This window comes from Salvelinus fontinalis, chromosome 31 (assembly GCF_029448725.1).
Source record: "Salvelinus fontinalis isolate EN_2023a chromosome 31, ASM2944872v1, whole genome shotgun sequence".
In the NCBI taxonomy this organism is placed as follows: Eukaryota; Metazoa; Chordata; class Actinopteri; order Salmoniformes; family Salmonidae; genus Salvelinus; species Salvelinus fontinalis.
Genome location: NC_074695.1, coordinates 38826166 through 38849266, shown reverse-complemented (window position 1 = coordinate 38849266; position 23101 = coordinate 38826166). Strand labels below are relative to the sequence as shown.

The 23101-nt window shown below is 40.5% G+C and overlaps 2 protein-coding genes across 4 annotated transcripts; both read right to left on the bottom strand.

Annotated features, from left to right (window-relative positions):
* Positions 1 to 952: 952 nt before the first annotated feature.
* Positions 953 to 7493, bottom strand: LOC129830204 (BTB/POZ domain-containing protein KCTD20-like). Its single transcript, XM_055892574.1, has 7 exons — positions 7290 to 7493; positions 3952 to 4179; positions 3699 to 3801; positions 2986 to 3106; positions 2422 to 2619; positions 2007 to 2117; positions 953 to 1911 (listed from the first exon to the last, which is right to left on the bottom strand). The coding sequence occupies exons 2-7, from the start codon at positions 4083 to 4085 to the stop codon at positions 1601 to 1603; spliced, it is 978 nt and encodes a 325-aa protein (XP_055748549.1). The 5' UTR covers positions 4086 to 4179; positions 7290 to 7493; the 3' UTR covers positions 953 to 1600.
* Positions 7494 to 8411: 918 nt separating this feature from the next.
* Positions 8412 to 22900, bottom strand: LOC129830205 (mitochondrial carrier homolog 1-like). 3 transcript variants are annotated; one of them, XM_055892578.1, is made up of 13 exons: positions 22617 to 22635; positions 21280 to 21349; positions 20290 to 20374; positions 20093 to 20199; positions 19752 to 19829; positions 19244 to 19301; positions 17770 to 17821; positions 16413 to 16472; positions 16006 to 16099; positions 14179 to 14226; positions 13901 to 13968; positions 10227 to 10302; positions 8412 to 10102 (listed from the first exon to the last, which is right to left on the bottom strand). In XM_055892578.1, exons 3-13 carry the CDS (start codon positions 20333 to 20335, stop codon positions 10028 to 10030), a joined length of 762 nt encoding a protein of 253 aa, XP_055748553.1. In that variant the 5' UTR covers positions 20336 to 20374; positions 21280 to 21349; positions 22617 to 22635; the 3' UTR covers positions 8412 to 10027. The 3 variants fall into 3 exon arrangements, with proteins under 3 accessions (XP_055748553.1, XP_055748551.1, XP_055748552.1); XM_055892576.1 differs by lacking the exon at positions 21280 to 21349 and having other exon boundaries at positions 22617 to 22900; XM_055892577.1 differs by lacking the exon at positions 22617 to 22635 and having other exon boundaries at positions 21280 to 22610.
* Positions 22901 to 23101: the final 201 nt, after the last annotated feature.

Below are 23101 nucleotides of genomic sequence, written 5' to 3'. Positions count from 1 at the left end.
CTCTTCCTAAACTTCTTCCATTTAAGAATGATTGAGGCCACTGTGTTCTTGGTGGCCTTCAATGCTGTAGACCATTTTTTTTGGTACCCTTGCCCAGATCTGTGCCTCGACAAAATCCTGTCTCTGAGCTCTACGGACAATTCCTTCTACCTCATGGCTTGGTTTTTGCTCTGACATGCACTGTCAACTGCGGGACCTTACACACACCTGTGTGTGTGTGTGTGCCTTTCCAAATCATATCTAATCAATTGAATTTACCACAGGTGGACTCCAAGTCGTAGAAACATCTCAAGGATGATCAATGGAAACAGGATGCACCTGAGCTCAATTTTGAGTCTCATAGCAAAGGTTCTGAATACTTATGTAAATAAGGTTTTATACATTTGCAAAAACATCTAAACTTGTATTCACTTTGTCCATTATGGGGTAGTTTGTGTGTAATGCTGAGGATTTAGTTTTATTTAATCTGTTTTAGAATACAGCTGTAACAACAAAATGTGGAAAAAGTCAAGGGGTTTGAATTCTTTCCGAAGACGCTGTGTGTATATAAAGCTGTTCAGTCAGTCCGTCATTTAGAAAGCCAATATTCTAATCTACTGACAAAAGTTAGAAAATAAAAGCTGCATTGGGATTTGAACTAGCGACCTCACAACACACTTTTTAACACCCTTCATCCATCTCCAACCTACCTCCCTGCGAGCCAATTTCATTATTTTACTCTCACTTGGAAACTCCACCCACTAACCTGTCACTAAGCTTTCATGCAACCAAACAATTAATCCCAGACTACCTCTGGTGATGGTCATGAAGATCTGATCACATTCAGATCTACACCACCTGTTTAAACATGTGGACAAGATCAGAACACATGTTAGCACCAGGTATAAAAGGGGCTAAAGAAAGAACTGCAGCATAGCTACTTCCCATGTCACATCACGTTTGTCATGAAAAATATGTATAATGCTCTTTAATTACTCAAGGCACACATTCATCTAGCCTACAACTGATTATAGGATCTACAGGCTCAGGGAGACAGTGTAACATGGCAGACGCATCAACATGTTGAACGTGGCACATATTCATAAGGTCATGTTGCCATGGGAACATGTCATTTGGAATGGAATGTAAAACAAATTGGCTTCATTCAAAGGCCTACATCTCATTTGCATGCCTACAACAGTGACTAAAACAGCAGGTATTTTAAATGCATACCATCACAGACGACACATAACGTCATAAAATGTGCATATATTGCACATGTATGTGTATAAAAGCTATCTCTGAAATAGTCTGACATTCAAAGCTATCCACCAAAATGACGATTTCGCATTCCAAACAATAAAAGTGCCTAGTTAGAACAGTAACATAGCCCTCTGTATGGGAGGACAGTCTTGCAGTTATCAGAGGTGCAATATATCCAACATAGCCAACAATACCTTAACTTTTAATGTGCACCCTGTTGAAGACAAGCACTGTGCTCTTGCCAATATGCTTGCTTCCAAGGGAATAACGACTTCCACTGGTTTGAAGGAAATAGTCCAAGAGCCTCGGGATGAGATGGGTAGCAGCAGATTTGAGGTGGGGGTGTGGTTCGAGAGTCTCAGCTTTCATTGGTTGCAGTCTGGGAGAGTTGGGGGAGTTGAGAGAACGCTGGCCCGTTGAGCCTGTCCAGCTCATCCACCTGCGGGGAGGGCATGGTGCCCCCCCAGGCCGCCCCACCTCCGCCGCCCTCCCCTGGCACTGCAAGGTTGGGCACGCTCTTGCTGCGGACGCACTGGAAGTCCACGTGGCGGCTCTTCCCTTCCTCCTTCTCCCAGGACAGCTGAATGAAGGGCCGCTGCACGTAGTTGTAGATGACCTCTGACCTTCCTCCCGGGCGCCGCTTCACTTTCTCCTTATAGGTTGGGTACCCTGGGACACAGTAACAGATCAGTGGAAATCCATGTGTAATGTATATCAATTCAAATTTTACCGGGGGTAGCTTGGGTAGAACAAGCCCAACTCACCCTCAATGCCTATCCGGATGTTCTTCAAACCTCTCTCCTTCAGCAGGGTTTTGGCAACGTCTCTGTTCTCGATGTACTTGAAGAAGCGGTAGAGTTTGGAGCTGTACAAAACTGGACAGAAGAGAGAGAAACATATTCATTCACTCAACATTGAAGTTGTTCCGGCGCACAGTTAGGCGAGATGGTTAGCTAGCTACCTAAAGTTAAAAGTTAATAAGCAACCACTCCTACATACACTCTTGATAGAAACCCCAACACTGCTGCGTCAAAAACATGCTTCCAAAAATGACGAGGTGTCTCCTGTTGCGTAACCTTTTACATGTGACCAATTTTGAATTGGCATGGATTTTGGAAGTTGGTAATTTTTCAGAGTACTTTAGGATTTGTGATGTGTGTGTTGTGACTGGTGCCTTACTTTGGGAATACTCCTCTCCCATGGGTGGAGGGTGTTCCTCATCCCAGTCCACAATGTCATCGTCGGCCAAAACCACGATGTGGCACTCCCTCTCCCCTCCCTGGGCACATGACACCATGGCAGGCACCACCAGCTCCTCCAGGAAGCCCTCAAACTGCCTCCGTGCCCCATCGTTGGACAGCTCATGAAGCAGGGCACCTGGGAACAGAAAGAGACAGTGAGTTTGGCCAAGTGACTATCATGATAATCAAGTGAAGGATATGTATTTGTTGAGACTGCAAGGAGGTTTGAATGCTATGAAGTCATTTCGCAATCATTCTCAAACAAAATATTCACTCCAAAAACATTTAGTACCTCAACTTGCTCTTGTTAAGATTCATAGATGTGGGTATCCTTGTGACATGTTGTGCTGTCATAAGAGTTCCTCATACTGGTAAATATATATTTGTAATGGCTGCTGTACTGCATATCCCATTTATTTTGCTGCCACTACCCCTACCTTGGGCAATCCCCTAATCTGGTCAGTTTACACATAGAGTACACATAATGGGTGGTTATACTCACTGAGGTCCCGACACTTGACTGTGCTGGCACTGAAGTTGATACAGAGGTAATCACAAGCCTCTCTCAGCTCCGACACTGATACGCCATCGGGACACCTCATAACACCTGTCTGATAAAAGTTCTAACAGAAAAATACACAGTGGAATGAATTAAATGACTGTTTTTGGTACCTCTACAGCTGTGGCAATATCTGTCATTTCACTGAGATGAGAGACCGGCTTTAAAAATGCCAGCCCCATCACAAGTACTGGAAGAGAGCTTTTAAGTTTTGCACTTAAAAGGTCTCCAGAAGTTAGTTGAGTCGAGGCTATAAAGTATACACTGAGTATACAAAACTATAACAACACTTGCTCTTTCCATGACATAGACTGACCAGGTTGAATCCGCGTGAAAGCTATGATCCCTTATTGATGTCACTTGTTAAATCCACTTCAATCAATTTAGATGAAGGGGAAGAGACGGGTTAAAAAATGATTTTTAAGCCTTGAGAAAATTGAGACATGGATTGTGTATGTGTGCCATTCAGTGAATGAATGGGCAAGACAATATATTTAAGTGCCTTTGAACAGGGTACGTAGTAGGTGCCAGGTGCACAGGTCTGTGTCAAGTACTGCAGCGCTGCTGGGGTTTTCATGCTCAACAGTGTCCTGCAAAAGGTTGGGTTCCACTCAACATTAGGACAGTGTTCTTATATTCAAGTTGTGCCAACTCACCAGTATGACCTGAAAGATGCTGGCACTGATGCCCTCTGTCAGTTCATACTCGCCCTTCCCATTGGGCCTGGTGAAGTTGTGCTGTCGCGCTGGGCCAAACATTCTGCAATGACAACGTGAAAAAATGTAACCCAAACCCTGATATCTTAACCAACTATGTTTTCTCTAAGTAACATTTTCATGTCTGTATGTACTGTACATTCATAAGTAAGTGAAATAAAATATAATTATTTAAGTTAATTTCCCACTGTACCTTCCTAGCATGGTGTTGGGGTGTGCAGTGAAGGTGGTGGGGTCCACCACAAAATGGCTACCATCCACAACCAGAGTGACCCTCTCACGGTGAACGGTACCCGGGTCCGTTCTTCCCTCTTTCAATCCGCTCATCTTTCTGCTTCTCTTTACCTCTAGCCGTCTCTCCCTCTACTGTGGGTGGACCTGGCCACTTGGAGATCACTGTAGGATTGGCTGTTTTAAAGATCTGTAAAAAATAAAATGACTGTGGAGGATGCAATTGGGAGCTGCTCTGAGGTCTGTTCCAAAATCAACAGGATTCTGATGATTTCATGAGAGAATATTGAATGGGCTGCAACGATATTAGCATGAAAATGCTTTAGAATCCAGACTGTCAAAATTCACCTGACTGTCAAGATTCCCCTTAAAAATAATGACAGCGGTAGTTATCACCCAAAAAACCTTATAAAATGTAATACATTGTTCACTAAATCCCTAGAGTTTAAACCAACATTAGATGAAGTTCTGTTGTACGAGAAACTAGCTATTCTACATTTAAATTGACTTTAGGCCTATTGACTGTATGTGATTTCAAGAATGAGTTAATCAAGGCTACATTACAGTAGCCTATTCACATGGCACTGCTGTTACAATGAGCAGCATACAGTGCCTTCAGAAAGTATTCATACCCCTTGACTTATTCCACATTTTGTTGTGCTACAGCCTGAATTAAAAATGGATTATATAGATTTTTCTCACCAGTCTACACACAATACCCCATAATGACAAAGTGAACATGTTTTTAAACATTTTAGAAAACATTTTGAAAATCAAATACAGAAATATCTAATTTACATAGGTATTAACACCCCTGAGTCAATACTTTGTTGAAGGACCTTTGCCAGCGATTACAGCTGTGAGTCTTTCTGAGTAAGTCTGTATGTCTGGATTGTGCAACATTTGCCCATTATTCTTTACAAAATTCTTCAAGCTCTGTCAAATTGGTTGTTGATCATTGCTAGACAACCATTTTCAGGTCTTGCCATATATTTTCAAGTATATTTAAGTCAAAACTGTAACTCGGCCACTCAGGAACATTCACTGTCTTCTTGGTAAGCAAATCCAGTGTAGATTTGCCCTTGTGTTTTAGGTTATTTTCCTGCTGAAAAATGAATTAATCTCCCAGTGTCTGGTGGAAAGCAGACTGAGATAGATTTTGCGCTAGGATTTTGCCTGTGCTTAGCTCCATTCCATTTTTTTTTTTATTCTGAAAAACTCCCCAGTCCTTAACGATAACAAGCATACCCATAACATGATGCAGCCACCACTATGCTTGAAAATATGGACATTCTGTAATTCACTCTGTAAATTAGGTTATTATTGTGGAGTAAATACAATGTTGTTGATTAATCCTCAGTTTTGTCAAATCAATGCCATTCAGCTCTGTAACTGTTTTAAAGTCACCGTTGGCCTCATGGTGAAATTCCGGAGCTATTTCCTTACTCTAAATCAAATCAAATTATATTGGTCACACACGTGTTTAGCAGATGATATTGCGGGTGTAGCGAAATGCTTGTACGGGTGTAGTGAAATGCTCTATGGCAACTGAGTTAGGAAGGACTCCTGTATTTTTGTAGTTACTGGGTGTTTTGATACACCATCCAAAGTGTAATTAATAACTATCCCTTTGAGCATGGTGAAGTTAATGCCCCCCCCCTTCTTTGCAATTCATTGGAAAACCGCCCTGGGCATCTGTGTTTGAAATACACTGCTCGACTGAGGGACCTTACAATTATCTGTATGTGTAGGTTACAGAGATGAGGTAGTCATTCAAAAATCATGTTAAACACTATTATTGCACACAGAGTCCATGCAACTTATTAGGTGACTTGTTAAGCACATTTTTACTGCGGAACATATTTTGGCTTGCCATAACAAAGGGGTTGAATACTTATTGACGTAAGACATTTCAGCTTTAATTTTTTTATTTTGTAAACATTTTGAAAAACATAATTCCACTTTGACATTATGGGTGTGTAGGGCAGTGACCCAAAAATATAAATGTAATCCATTTGAAGTTCAGGCTGTAACACCATTTTTTTTAAGTCAAAGGGTGTGAATACTTTTTAAAGTCACTGTAAAAATGAAACATGCCCATTACAATTATGAAACATATTTTGTGAACAGCATAAATATTGAGTTTGTCCCGGCCCCTTTACCAACCAGAACCAACTTGTACATTCCTGTTCTGCTAGACAAGTCTACATTACTGTCCTCTGAATCATCAAAGGAGTCTAGCTGTCTAAAATATAATTGAAAGTTAAATAGCCTAGACTCTCATAAAATAATTATTTGTTTAATAATTACCATAAATATATATGTCATATAAAATGTGTTACCATAGAATTACGAATTAGAATACTAGAATGAACATAAACCTTCTTATGGTGGTATAAAAGGTCAGCCATTTTGGTAAGGTCAAGCATGGTCAGCCATTGCTGTGATAAGATAGTGTAAAGAAGATTATCTGCACTGTATGTTTGTTAGCTAGCTAGCCTGACAGTTTTAGAGGAATGATTCCATAAATTTGCAAAATAACTGCCAATATTCCAACATTCCATTCAAGCAATGCAGTCAATCCATTGCCATACACTGGCTGGAATCCACCGAAATGTATGGTCAGTTTACATATATTTTAGAGGGTATTTATACAGAAAATGTGTACAAAAAAAATTAGATTTATATGACAATATTTTACGTTGACAATAATATTACACAATATCTGATGTCTGCCTTACTTTTATTTTCCTGCATTAGTAAAATCAGGAAATGAATCACCTATGACTCTTCTGCCATTCATTGCAACTAGACTGGGTTGGATTTCTCCCTGACCACAATGGCTGCCATTTTTGGACCATTCTGGAACGTTTAGGGTTTATGACAAGACCGCTCTAGTAATTAAATAGGATATCTATGTGTGTTACAATCTACAGTATCGCCGGAGTTCTAGAACGTAGTGTGGAACCTTTACTGTGAGAACACCATGTGACTTTTACATTGAAGTCTTGTAGTACAGTCGCATTGTCCCTGGTCATCATTCATAAATAGGTCTACATTAGTCGATAGGCACATAATTGTCCTGAAGGAAAGCCCTAATTCAGATAACTAGTTTAAAAACGGTCAGTCAACTATCTTTCTGCTTTCGTCTCTTCGTCCAGACATTCGTTAGTCAAATCATTGATACATTAGCTTCGTTGCTTACTCTGAGAAAATACAAATATTGCATAGTCACTTGGACTACCGCGACAAGTTGCTACATGTTGCATAGACTACTGTATCTAAAATATAAAAACTTACGCCAGTTTCATGCCCTCGGTGCTCCGGTCTTCGGTTCAATATTTCAAATGTGCCATGGTGCCACCTCATGAGGTTTCAAGTAATGACTCAAATATGCTCCATTTAGGTTCTTTCCTTGTACTGTACAAACTGAACCAATGATGGCCAGAATACTGCGCCTGTCATAAGGGGAAGTCTTCTAGCCTCAGCTGCGCAAGAACCTGAATGCGGCATTGAACGTGTTTGTCAATACATTTGTATCTATATTGCCATAGGTTCATATCAATGTATTTGAGTATATATATTTTTTCCTAATCCAGGAATAAACACAAGTTATAAACAATTATTAATAACCTCAGTGTAACAATAAAGTATAGTCCCTCTACCCTTTCAAATTTGTACATATACGAATTTTGGATAACTGCTTGGATAAACACATTGTTAAATGATATATAGCATGTATCAACTATATTATAGTTGTTACTCATGTAAAATATACAAAATCCTAGAGATGGAGCTGCCCAGAGATTTCGCCCTAGTGTCATCATTAGGCCAACAGTCTGGCAGGTTGCTAACATGTTGCCCAGGGGGTCTTCAATCCATCTTCTATTAAATCCTTGCAAGAGCTCTGTTGGTCTGGCTATAAATTGTAAGTTCAACATGCTCATTTTACTTTTTTTCCTGTGCTAGGATCAGAAACACGCAACCTTTTTAGATTTGTTGCAAGGTGAGTGCCTTGTTCAAGTTATGTTATTTCATCAACAGGGACAACCAGTTCTTTTGGGGTTTTGAACATCATTCATGGCAAGACAGGTCACCTCTGTGACCCACTGGGTAAAAGAAAGACTGCTTTGTGCAGACTGGACATGTAAAACATCTCCTGGCATGCACAATGGATTTTAACTGGTCAGATAGATTTTATATTACAAATGGGTTTAATGAAAAGCTGATGAATGATTAACTATACAGGGAACAAAAAGTATGTGTGTCCCAACTAATACATTTACAGGAAATGACCACTCTGACCCTCTCATTCAAGCTGCTGCCTGGCACAGAAATAATGTGTATGTGTATGTGTATGTGTGTGTGTGTGTGTGTGTCTGCCCAGTTGGTCCCAGAGAAATGACTACTTGTAGACCATCACATCATCCATGTCATTTCATTTTTTAAATATAAAACCAGATCAAAGGATAGGTTAAAAACAAACACATATACTGTGGAATAGACAAGAATGCCAGGTTTCATATTATTTCAGGAAAATAAGACATCGGAAATGCAAGGTTGCAAAGCAACTGCCTCGCCATTGCTTCTCCCTCTTTCGGGGATCACAGTTTACAGGGAATGTTTGACTGGAACACACATACACGAGAGTGAATACTCATGACATTTTGAGAGAAAAAAACATACAGAAAGATTACAGCATTGGACACCATATTCTCAATTACATGGTATAAAGATGCACACATAATAAACCCACTCACACACTTGGCAACGCATGTCTCTTCTGCAAGCTTTCCCCACACATTATTTCAAGTAGACATGATTAGAGCAATCCATTGCAAAAAAAATCTGGAATAAGGACACAAAAACAGCCCATACCAAACCCGGTCAAGATCATTTTGTGGTTAACACTGATCACGGGGGCAGGGGGAGACACAATATGATAATGTTAACGAGGAGGTAAGGTGATTCCTTTTATTTATATGCTACTACAAGTGGTTAACTGTAAACGATCAGGTTAATTGGGATCTTCAACTGCAGTCCAAAAGGAACTCAAACAGAAATGGTTGTTTCAAAGATCAGGCACACACCCTTAGCCTGAATGCAAAATGGATCATAATATGCATAAAATGCTCAGCCATTGTCATCACATAATTTAGCATTTCTTTGTCATTGGTAACACAAACATACCCACTATTTTGCACTAGTTAGATATATCACTTATTTGATATATTATACATCAAGGACAGTTGTCAAAATGGCCACAGAGAAAACCTTTTTTGGGTGGCAGGCTAAGTTTTTAGACATCACTGAAAACCACTGGTTGCCCTCTGAATTCCTCCCGTTTCTTACTCCTCTCATGGCAGCCGAACACTGGAGCTGCAATTTGTAAGAATTGGCGAGACAAAGGATCCCCTTTGAATTGGCGAGGCAAAGGATCCCCTTTGAATTGGCGAGGCAAAGGATCCCCTTTGAATTGGCGAGGCAAAGGATCCCCTTTGTATGCAACCACACTTATCATGCTACTGGGAAGATCATTTGAAAAATAAACATTTGGCATATTTCAATAGATGACGTTATCAACTATCCAATTCCAAAGCCTATATAGAACTTAATTAAACTGTATATAAAAAATAAATAAATTGCAAAATGAAGTGATAGATTTGAATAAAGAAATAATACATTTGCAACTTTAGGCTGGGATAGTAAAAGGAGATTATACTCTCAGCATTCAACCAAGAGGACATCTATTGGATACCATTTTGATTTGCTCACATTAATTCTCCAACATCTCTCTTTTGAGTAGCTACACTAATACTTAAGATTAAAAACAAAATAACGTCTTTTGTAAGTAACTTTGATTCAGCAAAAAAAGATCAGTAGATCCCCAAGCCCATTGATATCTTGCTGCTCCTGCTGTACCCACCAGGGTGTTTAAGGTGAGGGGAAGGTTTGACTTGGTGGGCTGCACGTTGGTCTCACTGAGGTACCAGTTAGGAGGGAGAACAGTGGCACAGGTTGTGCGGTGGTTGATGACATCACTCCTCAGTCAAGGCCATTGCTTTCACAGGTACGCGGCGGAAGAAGAAGCTGGATCCTCGGAAGAGATGGCCCTGATCGGTGAGGCACAAAAAGACACGTTTCAGACATGCACTACCAGAGAAAACAAAAATATACTCACACACAAATACAACCAGTATGAGTGGGTTCCATTTGCTCCACATAAGTGGACTGTACCTCATGGCTCAGGTGAGCCCAACAGCGCACCCAGGACTTGAAGATGGGAGAGTTAGGGGGAACACCAGCCACTAAGCTGTGAACACACAAGGCAGAGATCCATTAAAAGCTGAACCCACAAGCTAAAGGATTGATCTAATGGACGTCAAACAAATCAATAGAAACCATATCCCATCAAGTCTATGTATTGACTTCATATGAAAGTTGAGAGATACAACATTATTACTATTTAACTGGCACCAGCTATGGTACAGTTAAGTACAGGAAACGGACCGTAACAAGGGCATAATCAGTGGTACTTTCTACTGTTGTTGTGCTCTTGACTTAAAGAAGATGGGCTTGCTTCGGTGAGAGATCACTGACTCGGGTATGCTTGGAACCCTGACAAACTGAATTGAATAATTACCTATGTAATAACAAATGATGTATGATGTACAGTAATCTTGTCCTCCAGCAAATAATACTAGGACACTTTGTGACAGATGTTGTACACAGACAGTTGGGAATTGAACAGTGATAACTAATCAATTTATTATTCTTATTGCCTGCATTTAAAAAGGTTCAGCTAAATATATCCACTCGAGCAATGGTTGAGTTTTACCAACCACAACCAATGAACTATATGATAAAACCCAGTCACTAACTCGGCCAGAGAGGCCAGAAACCCCCCACTCCATTGGCCCCCACTCAATACCCCACCCCACTACCCCTCATGCTGACATGACAGCACCGCCACACCCCATTACCTCCCATGCTTACATGACAGCAGCCCCTCACACCACTACCCCTCATGCCGACAGGAGAGCACCTCATACACCCCCGCCACTACCGCCCCATGCCGACAGGACAGTACCCCCCTGCACGATTTTGAATAACTTTCCAGCAAGACAGGTATGCTGAAGTGGCACGAAGAATAGAGAACCCTGCTGCAGCCGAGCTAAACCAGATAAGGCATCTGCTGAAGAATCTGCCAAAAAATCCATTAATTCCATCTGTTATTATCAGAAATAGAATTAGAAACACAACCTACAATATTATTACGGGTTCAGTTTTAGATAAGCTACCCAGGAAAGGTTTCACATTTTCTCATATAAATATATGTAGCTTCAGAAACAAAGTTCAGGATTAGAAAATTGCTCATTTCAGATATGAATATATCAGCCATTTCTGAGACTCATTTAGACAGCACCTTTAATGAAACAGCAGTAGGAATACAAGGATATAACATCTATAGAAAAGACAGGAATGTCAACGGGGGATGGGTTGCTGTATATATTCAGAGACATTCCTGTTAAGCTCAGAGGATCTCATGACAAATGAAGTAGAAGGGCTGTGGCTGCAGGTTCACCTGCCTCATCTGAAGCGTCTTCTTTTAGGGTGCTGCTATAGGCCACCAAGTGCAAACTGTCAAAATCTGGTGAATGTGTGTGTGATGTTAGATACGGTCTCTGATGCTAATAGAGAAATGTATTTTCTTGGTGACCTCTCAAGAGGAAACTTTTTACTGTGACTAATGCCTGTAACATGACAGGTTATCACTCAACCAACTACAGTGTATACCAATAGTGTTGGTTCTGTGATATCCATATTTTCACTAATGCTGCAGAGCTTTGCTACAAAGCAATATCAGTCCTCAATGGCCGTATTGACCATAACAGTGTAGCAATAACAAGGAGAGCCAAAGTAAAAAAGGCAGGGCCTAAAGTTTTTAAGAGATCATACAAAATGTTCTCAGGACTCTTTTGTTGAAGGTGTAAAACATTTATGTTGGTCTGATGTGTATAAAGGAGGAGAATCCAGATGCAGCACCTGAGAGTATTTGTAAAATTATTCTTGCCAATTTTTGACAAGCGTGCACCTGTTAAGAAACTAACTGTGAGAACTGTTAGAGCCCATTGGATCGATGAGGAATTGAAAAATCGTATGGTTAAAATAAATTATGCAAAAAAGGTGGCAAACAATTCAGGCTGCTCAGAAATTGTGAGTAAACTTAAAATCAAATCAAACTTCATTTGTCACATGCGCCGAATACAAGTGTAGACTTTACTGTGAAATGTTTACTTACAAGCCCTGAACTCTTCTTGAAGTGCACTGTTGGTTAAGAAAATATTTAACAAGTAGACTAAAATAAAAAGTAACACAATAACAATAATGAGTCTACATACAGGGGGCACCGGTACTGAGTCAGTGTGCGGGGATATAGGTTAGTTGAGGTAATTTGTACATGTAGGTAGGGGTGAAGTGACTACGCATAGATATTAAACAGCGAATAGCAGCAAACGAGAGGGGGGGGGGCGGTGTTTGGGGGTCGATGTAAATTGTCCGGTGGTGATTTTATTAATTGTTCAGCAGTCTTATGGCTTGGGGGTTGACGCAATAGCACCAAAAATGGCTTTGGTGAAACTGCTTCCGTTAGTGACGCCTCTGTTAGAAACACAACAATCTAACGAAGAGGAAGTGTGGATGACTCTGATGAGGGAGTTAGAGTTGTCTAAGTAGTGACCATAAAGAGCTGAGTACTCAAGGTCTAAGTACTGAGAAAGGGTATATATACTGTGCTATAAGGAGAGCACAGGGTCACAACCTGGAGTTCTGAACTCATAGACTATTTGTCTTGTTTAAAACTACCACTGTTACCAATTGGAAACCTTAGTTTGTTTTATACTTATACTATATACTTATTAGAATAAGGCTGTAATGTATCAAAATGTGGAAAAAGTCAAGGGGTCTGAATACTTTCCAAAAGCACTATGTGATATCAACAGAGAGGTATATTTTCTGGGTAACCTAAATATTGACTCGTTGTCATCAAGCTTCCCACTCAAAAATAAGCTTTAAACTGTAACCGACGCCTGCAATCTGGTTCAGGTTATCAGTCAACCTGTCAAGGTATTTACAAACAAAACAGGAACAAAATCATCCACGTGTATTGATTACATCTTTACTAATGCTTCTGAAATCTGTTCTAAAACAGTATCTACACCCATTCGATGTAGTGATCATAGTATAACAGTCATATCTAGAAAAAACAAAGTTCCAAAGACGGCCTAAAATTGTGTATAAGCAATCATAGAAGTCATTGCAAAACCTCTTGTATGTTGAAGATGTGAGAAAATATTTGTTGGTCTGTATCATGTATGAAACTGCGCCCATCACGAAACAGACTGTTAGAACTGCCAAATCCCCATTGATAGATGATGAATTGCTGAGCGGCATAAGGCAAAGGGAATAGCAAAGAAGTCTGACAACACAGCAGACTGGCAAACATACAGTAAATTGAGAACTCACTTAAGTAAACTAAACAAAAAGGAAGAAGAGGCTTTACTGAGCCAGACAAAGTTCTCTCTTCGATGAGATCGCAAGCACTTCCCAACAGGAGCATCATTTCGATCTCAACTGTGCTTCATCACAATTAATCTTGATGACCATGAAAACACCCCAAATCAACATTTCAGCCCAATCTTTTCAACAAGAGCAGCAGCATTTTGATCTTCATTATACCTACCAACAGAATATTTTAAGCAGACAATCCAAGCTCTATTTTTTCAACGAGAAGCGTGCACGTTTTTGCACTGTATTGTGAGTGCTCTGGTCATCTTGAGTTAAAAACGTTTCAACTTTTTTAAACAGACAGAAAAACTGAGGTGTGATTCCCAGCCTTACTAATCACTTACCCACAGTTGTTGACTGCCATCAGGTCTGCCACCAGCATAAATGGGTATGTCAACACACTCACTGCAATCTGGAGACAGAGGTAGGGAGATCAAACATGGGACAACAAGGTGAACACAACTGTCATAGGTGCAACACCATCTGATTAGCATTGTAAAACAAGGAGGCTTTTACAACTGAGATAAACAAGGGAAACAGATACTCAAAATAGCCCCACCGCCACAGTTCATTCATACAAATATAGTACAATGACATGCAGAGGTTGTGCAGCTGAACTTACCCCCATCACAAACTTAGTGTAGCTTCTCACTGCTGGGGCTTGGCTGAACTGCAAAAAGGTGTGAGAGGGAAGCATTTATAAAATAATGGTGTTAGGCATTTTCTGTGCACAAAACAGCTTGGAAATATGCAAACAAATACTGTATTATTCACATTTCTAGTGAGAATGTATCTTGTTGTTTATTTTAGTGTCCATGAGCAAGCTGTGATTATTTAAGAGGATTTAAACTCAGTGAAAATGTATTGCATCCGATGCAATCACTAGATCCAGTATTCCATACTCTTGTCGTCACCTTTTGCATGATGCAAGGGATGTTTTGTGGACAGAAAATGTTCCTCTTTAGCTTCATTATGTTGGTTTTCTACTGTGCTCCGTCATGAACATACTGTATTCCAACACATGATGTCATGATCTCTTCTATCATCCCTGACTCTGGGGCATCTGACCTGAGCTATTAGATCTTGAACCAGTGTTGAGCGGGCCAGATGTCAACTGGCTACCCAGTCATTGCTGGATTGATCAGACCCTCCAGCCTAATGTTCAGCTGCAAGGTATCAACCCCTACCCTGTACCCCATTGTCACTGGATTACCAGACCCTGCCTCAGACAGATTCAAGGAAGGCCTTGAACCCTGGACCATCACCCTCTGTGCACATTCACTTTAAACAGAATAGCATGATGATATTTTACTATTCCTATCCATTTGAGATCATTAAAAAGTAGAAAGAATACATTGCATCCAGACAGGGGATGGAACCGATTCAGGAACAGAACCCGAAAACAACATACTTTTTAAAGGAATAGAAACGGAACAAAAGTGATCCATACTGGTCCGGAACAGAAACTTTATGTTAAAAGCATGAGAACAAGTTAATAACGTTAATTTACGTTTCAGACATTTTTTTGTCCCACAAAAAAACACAAAGCGCCTATTCAAAGCCCTTACTCTGTCACTCAGAAACATATTCCAGTGCCAGCTGAAAATCTTTGCCTGTGTGTGTGCGCGTGTTTAGGCTACCTGTCCCTCCCCCATCCGAAGCATAGGCTGCTATACTGACGTTACGAGTGCGATTCAGAAGATAGGGAGAGATTTTTTTATTAGTTTGAGATTAATGGATGAACGTTTCGTTGGTTTAATTCTGGTTTAATTTAGCTAGCTTGCTACTTAAGTTACTTAATTGAAGCCGCTCCTCCTAGGTATAATTCTGTGGACCTAATTCAGATAAATGCATGCCATAACAACATGTCCAGCAGGTCAAGACCCCTCATCAACCCTCTCTCACCACCTGCAACATTTCAGTCGCATCTTGCGCCATAGGCTACACTTGTCTGGCCATCACGCATGTAAACAACTAGTTTGCCTGCTCTATCCACACTAATTGGTAAAGTAATTAAATGAGCTAAAAACTGTTGACTAAACAGGTTAAAAAGCTACAGAAAGGAATGATATAAACTAGTACTTTTCTTTGGTTCGAACCGGTTCAGAACTGTATTTTGCTGGTCGGAACAGTGGAACGGAACAAAAAAAAAAGTGTTTCTGTTCAGAATAAAAAGCTTATAAAATACATTTGGTTCCAACCCCTGATTGCATCTGATGAAAACTCATGTCCGTTACTGGACAAAGGATGAAGTAGAATATGTTTTAAAAATTATCTTTATGTTATTCAAGAGTGGGTAACAAGTCAAGTAGGTTATTGTCTTCTTCCTACCCTTATGGCCTCGTAAAGTATCTACAATATCAACAATTTCTCACTGAGGTTTACAACAGGTTATTTTAGTGACAACTGATCTTAGACCAGTGCTTAGAGGTGTCTGTACTGTGCTTACATTGTTGTCCACTGCGTAGGTGTTGATGAAGTGGGCCAGGAGGTTACAACACCACAGGAAGATGACCTCACCCAGGACATGGGGCACAACCCCCCTGCAAACACACCAATAATAGACAAGGCCGTAAATATAGTACAGGCCAAAACAATTTCAAAGGTTTTGAACCAGTAATATTGAGTCATACCATGATTTGAATTTGGTTCGCTGAGGTAGTATACATAAAGGATAATGTTGTCCTTTAACCTATAGTGGTACACAAACTAGGACACCCACACAAACATTGCGGTCATGTTGTCAGTGAGAATGATGGTTCATTCCAAAGAGTAAATGTGTCTCACTTCTCCCACTTGTCCGACTGCTAAGAAATGAAATTACTTTACAAAGTGGTATGAAAAAGCATGACTTACGCAAAGAATCCCCCAACGCCCTCCTCCTTGAAGATGTTGGCTATGCAGCTGAACAACCCCCTTCCAGAGTCAATCCCAGAGGAAATAAAGATAAAAAGTTTCAGCCAAGTGTTAATAATTTACAACGTGTTTAAAACCTCTGAGTGCCTCTAATGCAACTAAGCGATCAATTCTACTACTTCAACCTATGTAGACCTCTAATATAGCATTTTTGCATAATAAGTAAACATTCTGTATTGCACCATGTCACTGTCAGTGGAATCATTAAGTTGCAGTAATGACATTCTTCCCAAATGTTTGATGAATTCAGATAAGTCAAATTCAAATTTTATTTGTCACATACACGTGATTAGCAGATGTTATTGCGGGTGTAGCGAAATTCTTGTACTTCTAGCTCCGACAGTGCAGTAATATCTAAAAAATTAAATCACACTACATACGCAATACACACAAATCTAAGTTGGAATAAATTATGACTATATACATATGGACGAGCGATGTCAGAGCGGAACGGACTAAGATACAGTAGAATAGTATAGAATACAGTATATACATATGAGATGAGTAATGCAAGATATGTAAACATTAAGTGAATGAGATAACGTAGAATAGTATAGAATACAGTATATACATATGAGATGAGTAATGCCAGATTTGTAAACATTATTAAAGTGACTAGTGTTCCATTCCTTAAAGTGGCCAGTAATTTCCAGTCTATGCCTATAGGCAGCGGCCTCTAATGTGCTAGTGATGGCTGTTTAACAGTCTGATGGCCTTGAGATAGAAGCTGTTTTTAAGTCTCTCGGTCCCAGCTTTGATGCACCTCGCTTTCTGGATGATAGAGTCAGTGGCTCAGATGGTTGATGTCCTTGATCTGTTTGGCCTTCCTGTGACATCGGGTGCTGTAGGTGTCCTGGAGGGCGGGTAGTTTGCCCCCGGTAATGCGTTGGGCAGACCGCACCACCCTCTGTAGAGCCTGCATCTGTAAAAGTTTGTGAGGGTTTTAGGTGACAAGCCAAATTTCTTTAGCCCCCTGAGGTTGAAAAGGCTCTGTTGTGCCTTCTTCGCCACACTGTCTGTGTGGGTGGTCCATTTCAGTTTGTCAGTGATGTGTACCCCAAGGAACTTGAAGCTTTCCACCTTGTCCACCGCGGTCCCGCCGATGTAGATCGGGGGAGTGCACCCTCTGCAGTTTCCTGAAGTCCACGATCATCTCCTTTGTTTTGTTGACTGAGTGAGAGGTTGTTTTCCAGGCACCACACTCCCAGAGCCCTCACCTCCTCCCTGTATGAGTCAACTACTCCTTTTGTAAATTTGCATACAATATCTGAGGTATGCTGCATGTGTCACACCTTACCTGTACTTGATCTCTCTCCCAACAAACTGGGCCATGCAGCGCACTGAGATCACTAAAAACAGGACAACTGAACATCAGGGGAGCAAACATTGTTACAGTGCCTAGTGAAAGTCTACACACCCCTTACACAGTCTTCCCATTTTGCTGCCTTAAAATTAAACAAAAAAAACATTTGATTTTGACCGGTAGTGTACAGTATATCCATTGTTTTTAAAAAAATTGCTCAAGTTCAGTAAATTTGTATTTTTTGGGGGGGGGGGGGGGAAACTGGCCCATTCAGGAACACTCAACACCTATTGGAAAGCCATTCTGGTGTGTCTTTGGCATTATCATTTGTGTAATTGTCCCACTGCAAAATATACATTTTGTAGGATACAAGCAAACAAGAACACCAGTTGTCTGATACTGACCGATCAAAGGGTGGCTGGCCCAGCGGAGCACGTTATGCCGTCGTGCCTGGGTTTGTTTTGTCTCCCCTAAAGTTTGAAATTTCATAATCACAAACTATGTAATTGAGACTTACTGAGTCTGGCTTTAACGGTCTTGTTGAGTAAAGGTTAAATAAAAAATAAATACAATAAAAAAAACAGAATGGATGGTTTGGAGTGGATTTCTTTAACACAGGCTTTCATCTTTTCACTTTGTCATACAGGCCAGTAATGTGACGTGAATGCAATGTTGTTGATCCTTTGTATTTTAAAATATTGTGATGGCAGCATCAAGTTATGGGTATTCTTGTCACCTGCAGGGACTTGGGAGTTTGCCAGGATCAAAATAAATATAAAATGGACAAAGCCCAGGTAAAAGATCAGAGGAAAACACACCTGTCTTCTGAAAACCTAACCTACAATAGTTTCATTTTTCAGCTAGACAGTTACACAAATGTTAACGCCAAAGACACACCAGAAAGGCTCTCCAAGAGGTATTGAGTGGTCCAGTCTCAATCATTACTGAAATTTGCTTGAAAATCAGAGACAATATTTGAATATTGCTGTCCATCAATGATTCCCAACCAAATTTACTGAGCTTGAGCTGTGCAAAGTTGGTAAAATCTTATTCACAGCTGTAATGGCTGCCATAGGTGCTTCCACCAAGTATTAACTCTGGGCTTGAAGACATACACAATCAAGACAAATATATATATTTTTTTGAAATTATTATTATCCATTTCAAAAGTTTGAAATGTTTCTTTCACTTTGAAAATGTGGAGTAGGTTGTGTAGATCGGTCGGAGGAAAAAAACGAATATACTCCTTTTTAGATCCAATTTTAAGGCAGCAAAATGTGAAGACTTTGCAAGGGGTGTGCAGGCTTTCACTAGCGACTGGATCTGCAGAACATCACAAGGAAACTAAACCTTAGAGCTAACAAATAAATAAGGCCAATCTGCAGTGTCCATTAAAATACAAAGCTATGAACTTGCCAACAGAGAAAATAAACAGACAGACAAAAACAGCAATAGCCTTAGGACTTACCATGGAAGGGATGAGTGGCTATCCTGGACAGGCACTGGATGACCATCTCATGTGAGGTCTTGAGAGAAAGAGGAAATCAAACAGTGCAGCGGGCATAGTTATGCAAAACTGCTACATCTAATCTGTTCAGAAATCACCAATGTAGGCTATACTGGAAGCTAGTGCAAACACAAAGATGAAGATAAGACCAGCAAATTAAGAATTTCTCAACATAATGTTATACTTTATCAACTATAACATAAGAGTGGATTTGTTAATTACTTGTTACAGGTATGCTGGCCATTCAAGTTATTTTATTTATGAGTTTATTTAAATAGGAATATACACACACAGATATCGTAATCATAATACTTAAAGAATATTTAGGAAAGGGAGAATGATATGATTCACAAAAGAATGATTCACAAAACTATTCCTCCCAATTTACTAAACTCAACTGGCTTTACATAGACCCACCTGACATTTGATACATTCATTTTATGTGCCCTATCGCACTTTGACCTCTCACCTCTTTGACCACATTCCTGAGGGAGGTCTTCAAGTCATCTCTGTTTGATACATTCTCTACCTGCTCTGCTGGAATGGCCTGGAGAGAGAAAAGATGTCAGGCCTTCAATAACTACATAAATTAAGTACTTCCAGCATTCTGTCACAAAGGTATTATTTAATTACATCCGTCTCTCTCATTTGATAAGGATACTCTGACTGTACGTTAGCAAGCGCCAATGATTGGTCGGATTATACGCTTTTGTGGCCAGAGTTGTGCATTTCAAAGCCCGATTGAGAGCAGTTGCAATATGTTACTACTGAGTATGAACTACCTCTCCTCTGGGTCTAGGATTCCTTCACCTGTTTGACTTTACTTCGGACCATTGTAGAGATGGCACTGGACATAATACGAGGGGACAGACCTCGGAAGAGTCCCCTCTTTCCATCCACCCTTATGATGTGCTGTGCTGTGGACAGATAGACATCACATTCCTGTCACCTCTTCTTCCCCATTCAGGGTGATGCATTAGGATGATAAGCCATTAAGACCCACTCACCATAGGAGAAGAATCCAGGGAGGTACAACACTTTCCTCCCAAACATGGTGGTTCCGACAGTTGGGATGAGGGGCTCATGTCCAATCTACATTTACATTTGAGTCATTTTTAGCAGACGCTCTTATCCAGAGCGACTTACAGTTAGTGCATTCATCTTAAGATAGGTTGGTGGGACAACCACATACAGTATCTCAGTCATAGTAAGTACATCAGCAAAGTCAGTGCTAGTAAGAAGAAAAAAAAGTCAAGTGCGAGTGTTAGTTCACGAAAGGCAAGGGTGTATTTTCTTTTTAAAGCATACAACTTACTGCAATCAAGCTGGCATACTGAATGAAAAGATCCTAGAAATGTGTTTACATCCCTGTTAGTGAGCATTTCTCCTTTGCCAAGATAATCCATCCACCTGACAGGTATGCCATATCAAGAAGCTGATTAAACAGCACGATCATTACCCAGGTGCACCTTGTGCTGGGGACAATAAAAGGCCACTCTAAAATGTGCAGTTTTGTCACACAACACATTGCCACTGATGTCTCAAGTTGAGGGAGCATACAATTGGCATGCTGAGTGGAGGAATGTCTACAAGAGCTGTTGCCAGATAATTGAATGTTCATTTCTCTACCATAAGCCGCCTCCAGCGCCATTTTAGAGAATTTGGCAGTACGTCCAACTGGCTTCACAACCACAGACCATATTTATGGCTTTGTGTGGGTGGGCGGTATGCTCATGTCAACATTGTGAACAGAGTGTCCCATGGTGGCGGTGGGGTTATGGTATGAACAGGCATAAACTACAGACGAAAAAACAAAATAGCATTTTATCAATGACAATTTGAATGCAGAGATATCCTGAGGCCCATTGTCGTGCCATTCATCTGCCGCCATCACCTCATGTTTCAGGATGAGAATGCACAGCCCCATGTTGCAAGAATCTGTACACAATTCCTGGAAGCTGAAAATGTTCCAGTTCTTCCATGGCCTGCATACTCACCAGACATGTTTGGGATGCTGTGGATCTATGTTTATGACAGCGTGTTCCAGTTTCCACCACTATCCAGCAACTTCGCACAGCCATTGAAGAGGAGTGGGACAACATTTCACAAGCAACAGCCTGATCAATTCTATGCGAATGAGATGGGTCACGCTGCATGAGGCAAATGGTGGTCACACCAGATAATGACTAGATTTCTGATCCACGCCACAATTTTTTTTTACGGTATGTGAAATCCAATCATTTGGGCTTAATGAATTGATTTCAATTGACTGATTTCCTTATATTAACTGTAACTAAGTAAAATATTTGAAATTGTTGCATGTTGCGTTTATATGTTTGTTCATATAGCTAGTTGTAGTGTTAGGACCTTGGCATGCACTTGCAGTTAGAAGAAGGGGGGGCCATCTTGACAAGTACAGCTATGAAAAGAGGGCAGGTCGGCAGGCAGGGTTTTTTAGCATAGCTTTTTCGTTTTTTCATTTTATTTTGTGTATACATGGCAGCTAAAAGCTGAATTGTGTATACCAATAAACAAACTAACAAATACATCTAATTGTGACAGGAATATATGAAAATATTGCTTTCTGTCTTTCCCAGACACACTTACTTATGTGAGATTGCCTAACCTCAAATAAACCGCAATGCTAAGGAGAGATGATGCCCTATGACACCCAGCTAGCCGGTGTTATGCTAATTTTCTTAATTTTGTGGCTAGAGTCCAATACTTTCTGTGGCACACATTAGAGTCAAATACTTTCTATAGACCAAACTTCACGTCAGGATAGGCAACCGAAATTAATAAGTAATGTATGTGTGTTATATTAAACATAGAAGAGGGAGTAAAATGTTGGCAAGCAATAAACATTTCAGAACACCTATGGCTGAATTATTATTCTTACACTTTCAAAAATAATAGTTGAATAAGATATGGGACAGATTACGAATTTTGGCAGAGATGTATTTATAGACTAATACAAATAGGATTTAGGTACGGGACACATGGGCTGGGCGACATACAAGCTAGAACCGCCACATACATTTGAAACAAATAGCCAAACCGAAAACTGCAGACAAAAATGCTTTCTGCTACTAAGATCAGTGAAATGTATGCTAAACTGACAACGGAGTGAAGAGCAGAAATCTCAACTAGCAAACAAGTCGTAAAAGGGGGAGAGGATTTTCGGCACAACACCGGCGTCAAGCAAACTCAAACGCCCCAATGGGGTGGCACTTCAAAGTGATAGCTTTCGCGCTTGCTAGCTAAATAATTTATAACGCAAACGAATTATGTGGATTTAGTTAGATAAATTGAGTTTGCAAGTTTAGCTAGCTACCTGAATTAGCAGTTTGACGTACAGCAGCGGGTGTGTGATCGCTGTCACCCCGGCTCCGAGAAGCACGATTGCTGTGTCCACGGTCGTCGTGGACGCATCCCGGTCAAATTTGGGCTCCCTTTGAGCACCTGTCTCGCCGGACAAGTTCTCCGGTGTCACCATTTTTACGGCGATATTGAGAATTTCGGAGACCGTGTAGGAAATGAGATGAGCAAAACAAGAATATATGCATGTCACGTGATTCCTCGGCGCACCAAAACACAGGAGGCGGGACTACTTTTCATCCATGTGGAGAGGGAATGAGCTGCATGCACTTTTCTATCCAGCAGGTGGCAGTGTTTGTCAAAGACAATTGACAGTGCAATACGCAGGTTGGCATTTATTGCGATGACTCATGAGGAAGCTCTGCAGAGTGGACAGTATCTGGCACCGCAATAAAGTCATAAAATCTGATTTTTTTTACCTAACCCAAACCACACTGCTAA

Bases quoted from the DNA above. Each gene is read 5' to 3' on its own strand.
- LOC129830204 (XM_055892574.1), bottom strand. From the start codon at position 4,085: ATGAGCGGATTGAAAGAGGGAAGAACGGACCCGGGTACCGTTCACCGT. The intron at 2,118-2,421 runs GTAAGGCACCAG...TCTTCTGTCCAG, and splicing joins GGGAGAGGAGTATTCCCAAA to TTTTGTACAGCTCCAAACTC. The intron at 1,912-2,006 runs GTGAGTTGGGCT...ACTGTGTCCCAG, and splicing joins CATCCGGATAGGCATTGAGG to GGTACCCAACCTATAAGGAG.
- LOC129830205 (XM_055892576.1), bottom strand. From the start codon at position 22,778: ATGGTGACACCGGAGAACTTGTCCGGCGAGACAGGTGCTCAAAGGGAG. The intron at 16,473-17,769 runs GTAAGGTGTGAC...TGACTCTGGAAG, and splicing joins GGGAGAGAGATCAAGTACAG to GGGGTTGTTCAGCTGCATAG. The intron at 10,103-10,226 runs GTACAGTCCACT...CTCACCGATCAG, and splicing joins GGGCTCACCTGAGCCATGAG to GGCCATCTCTTCCGAGGATC.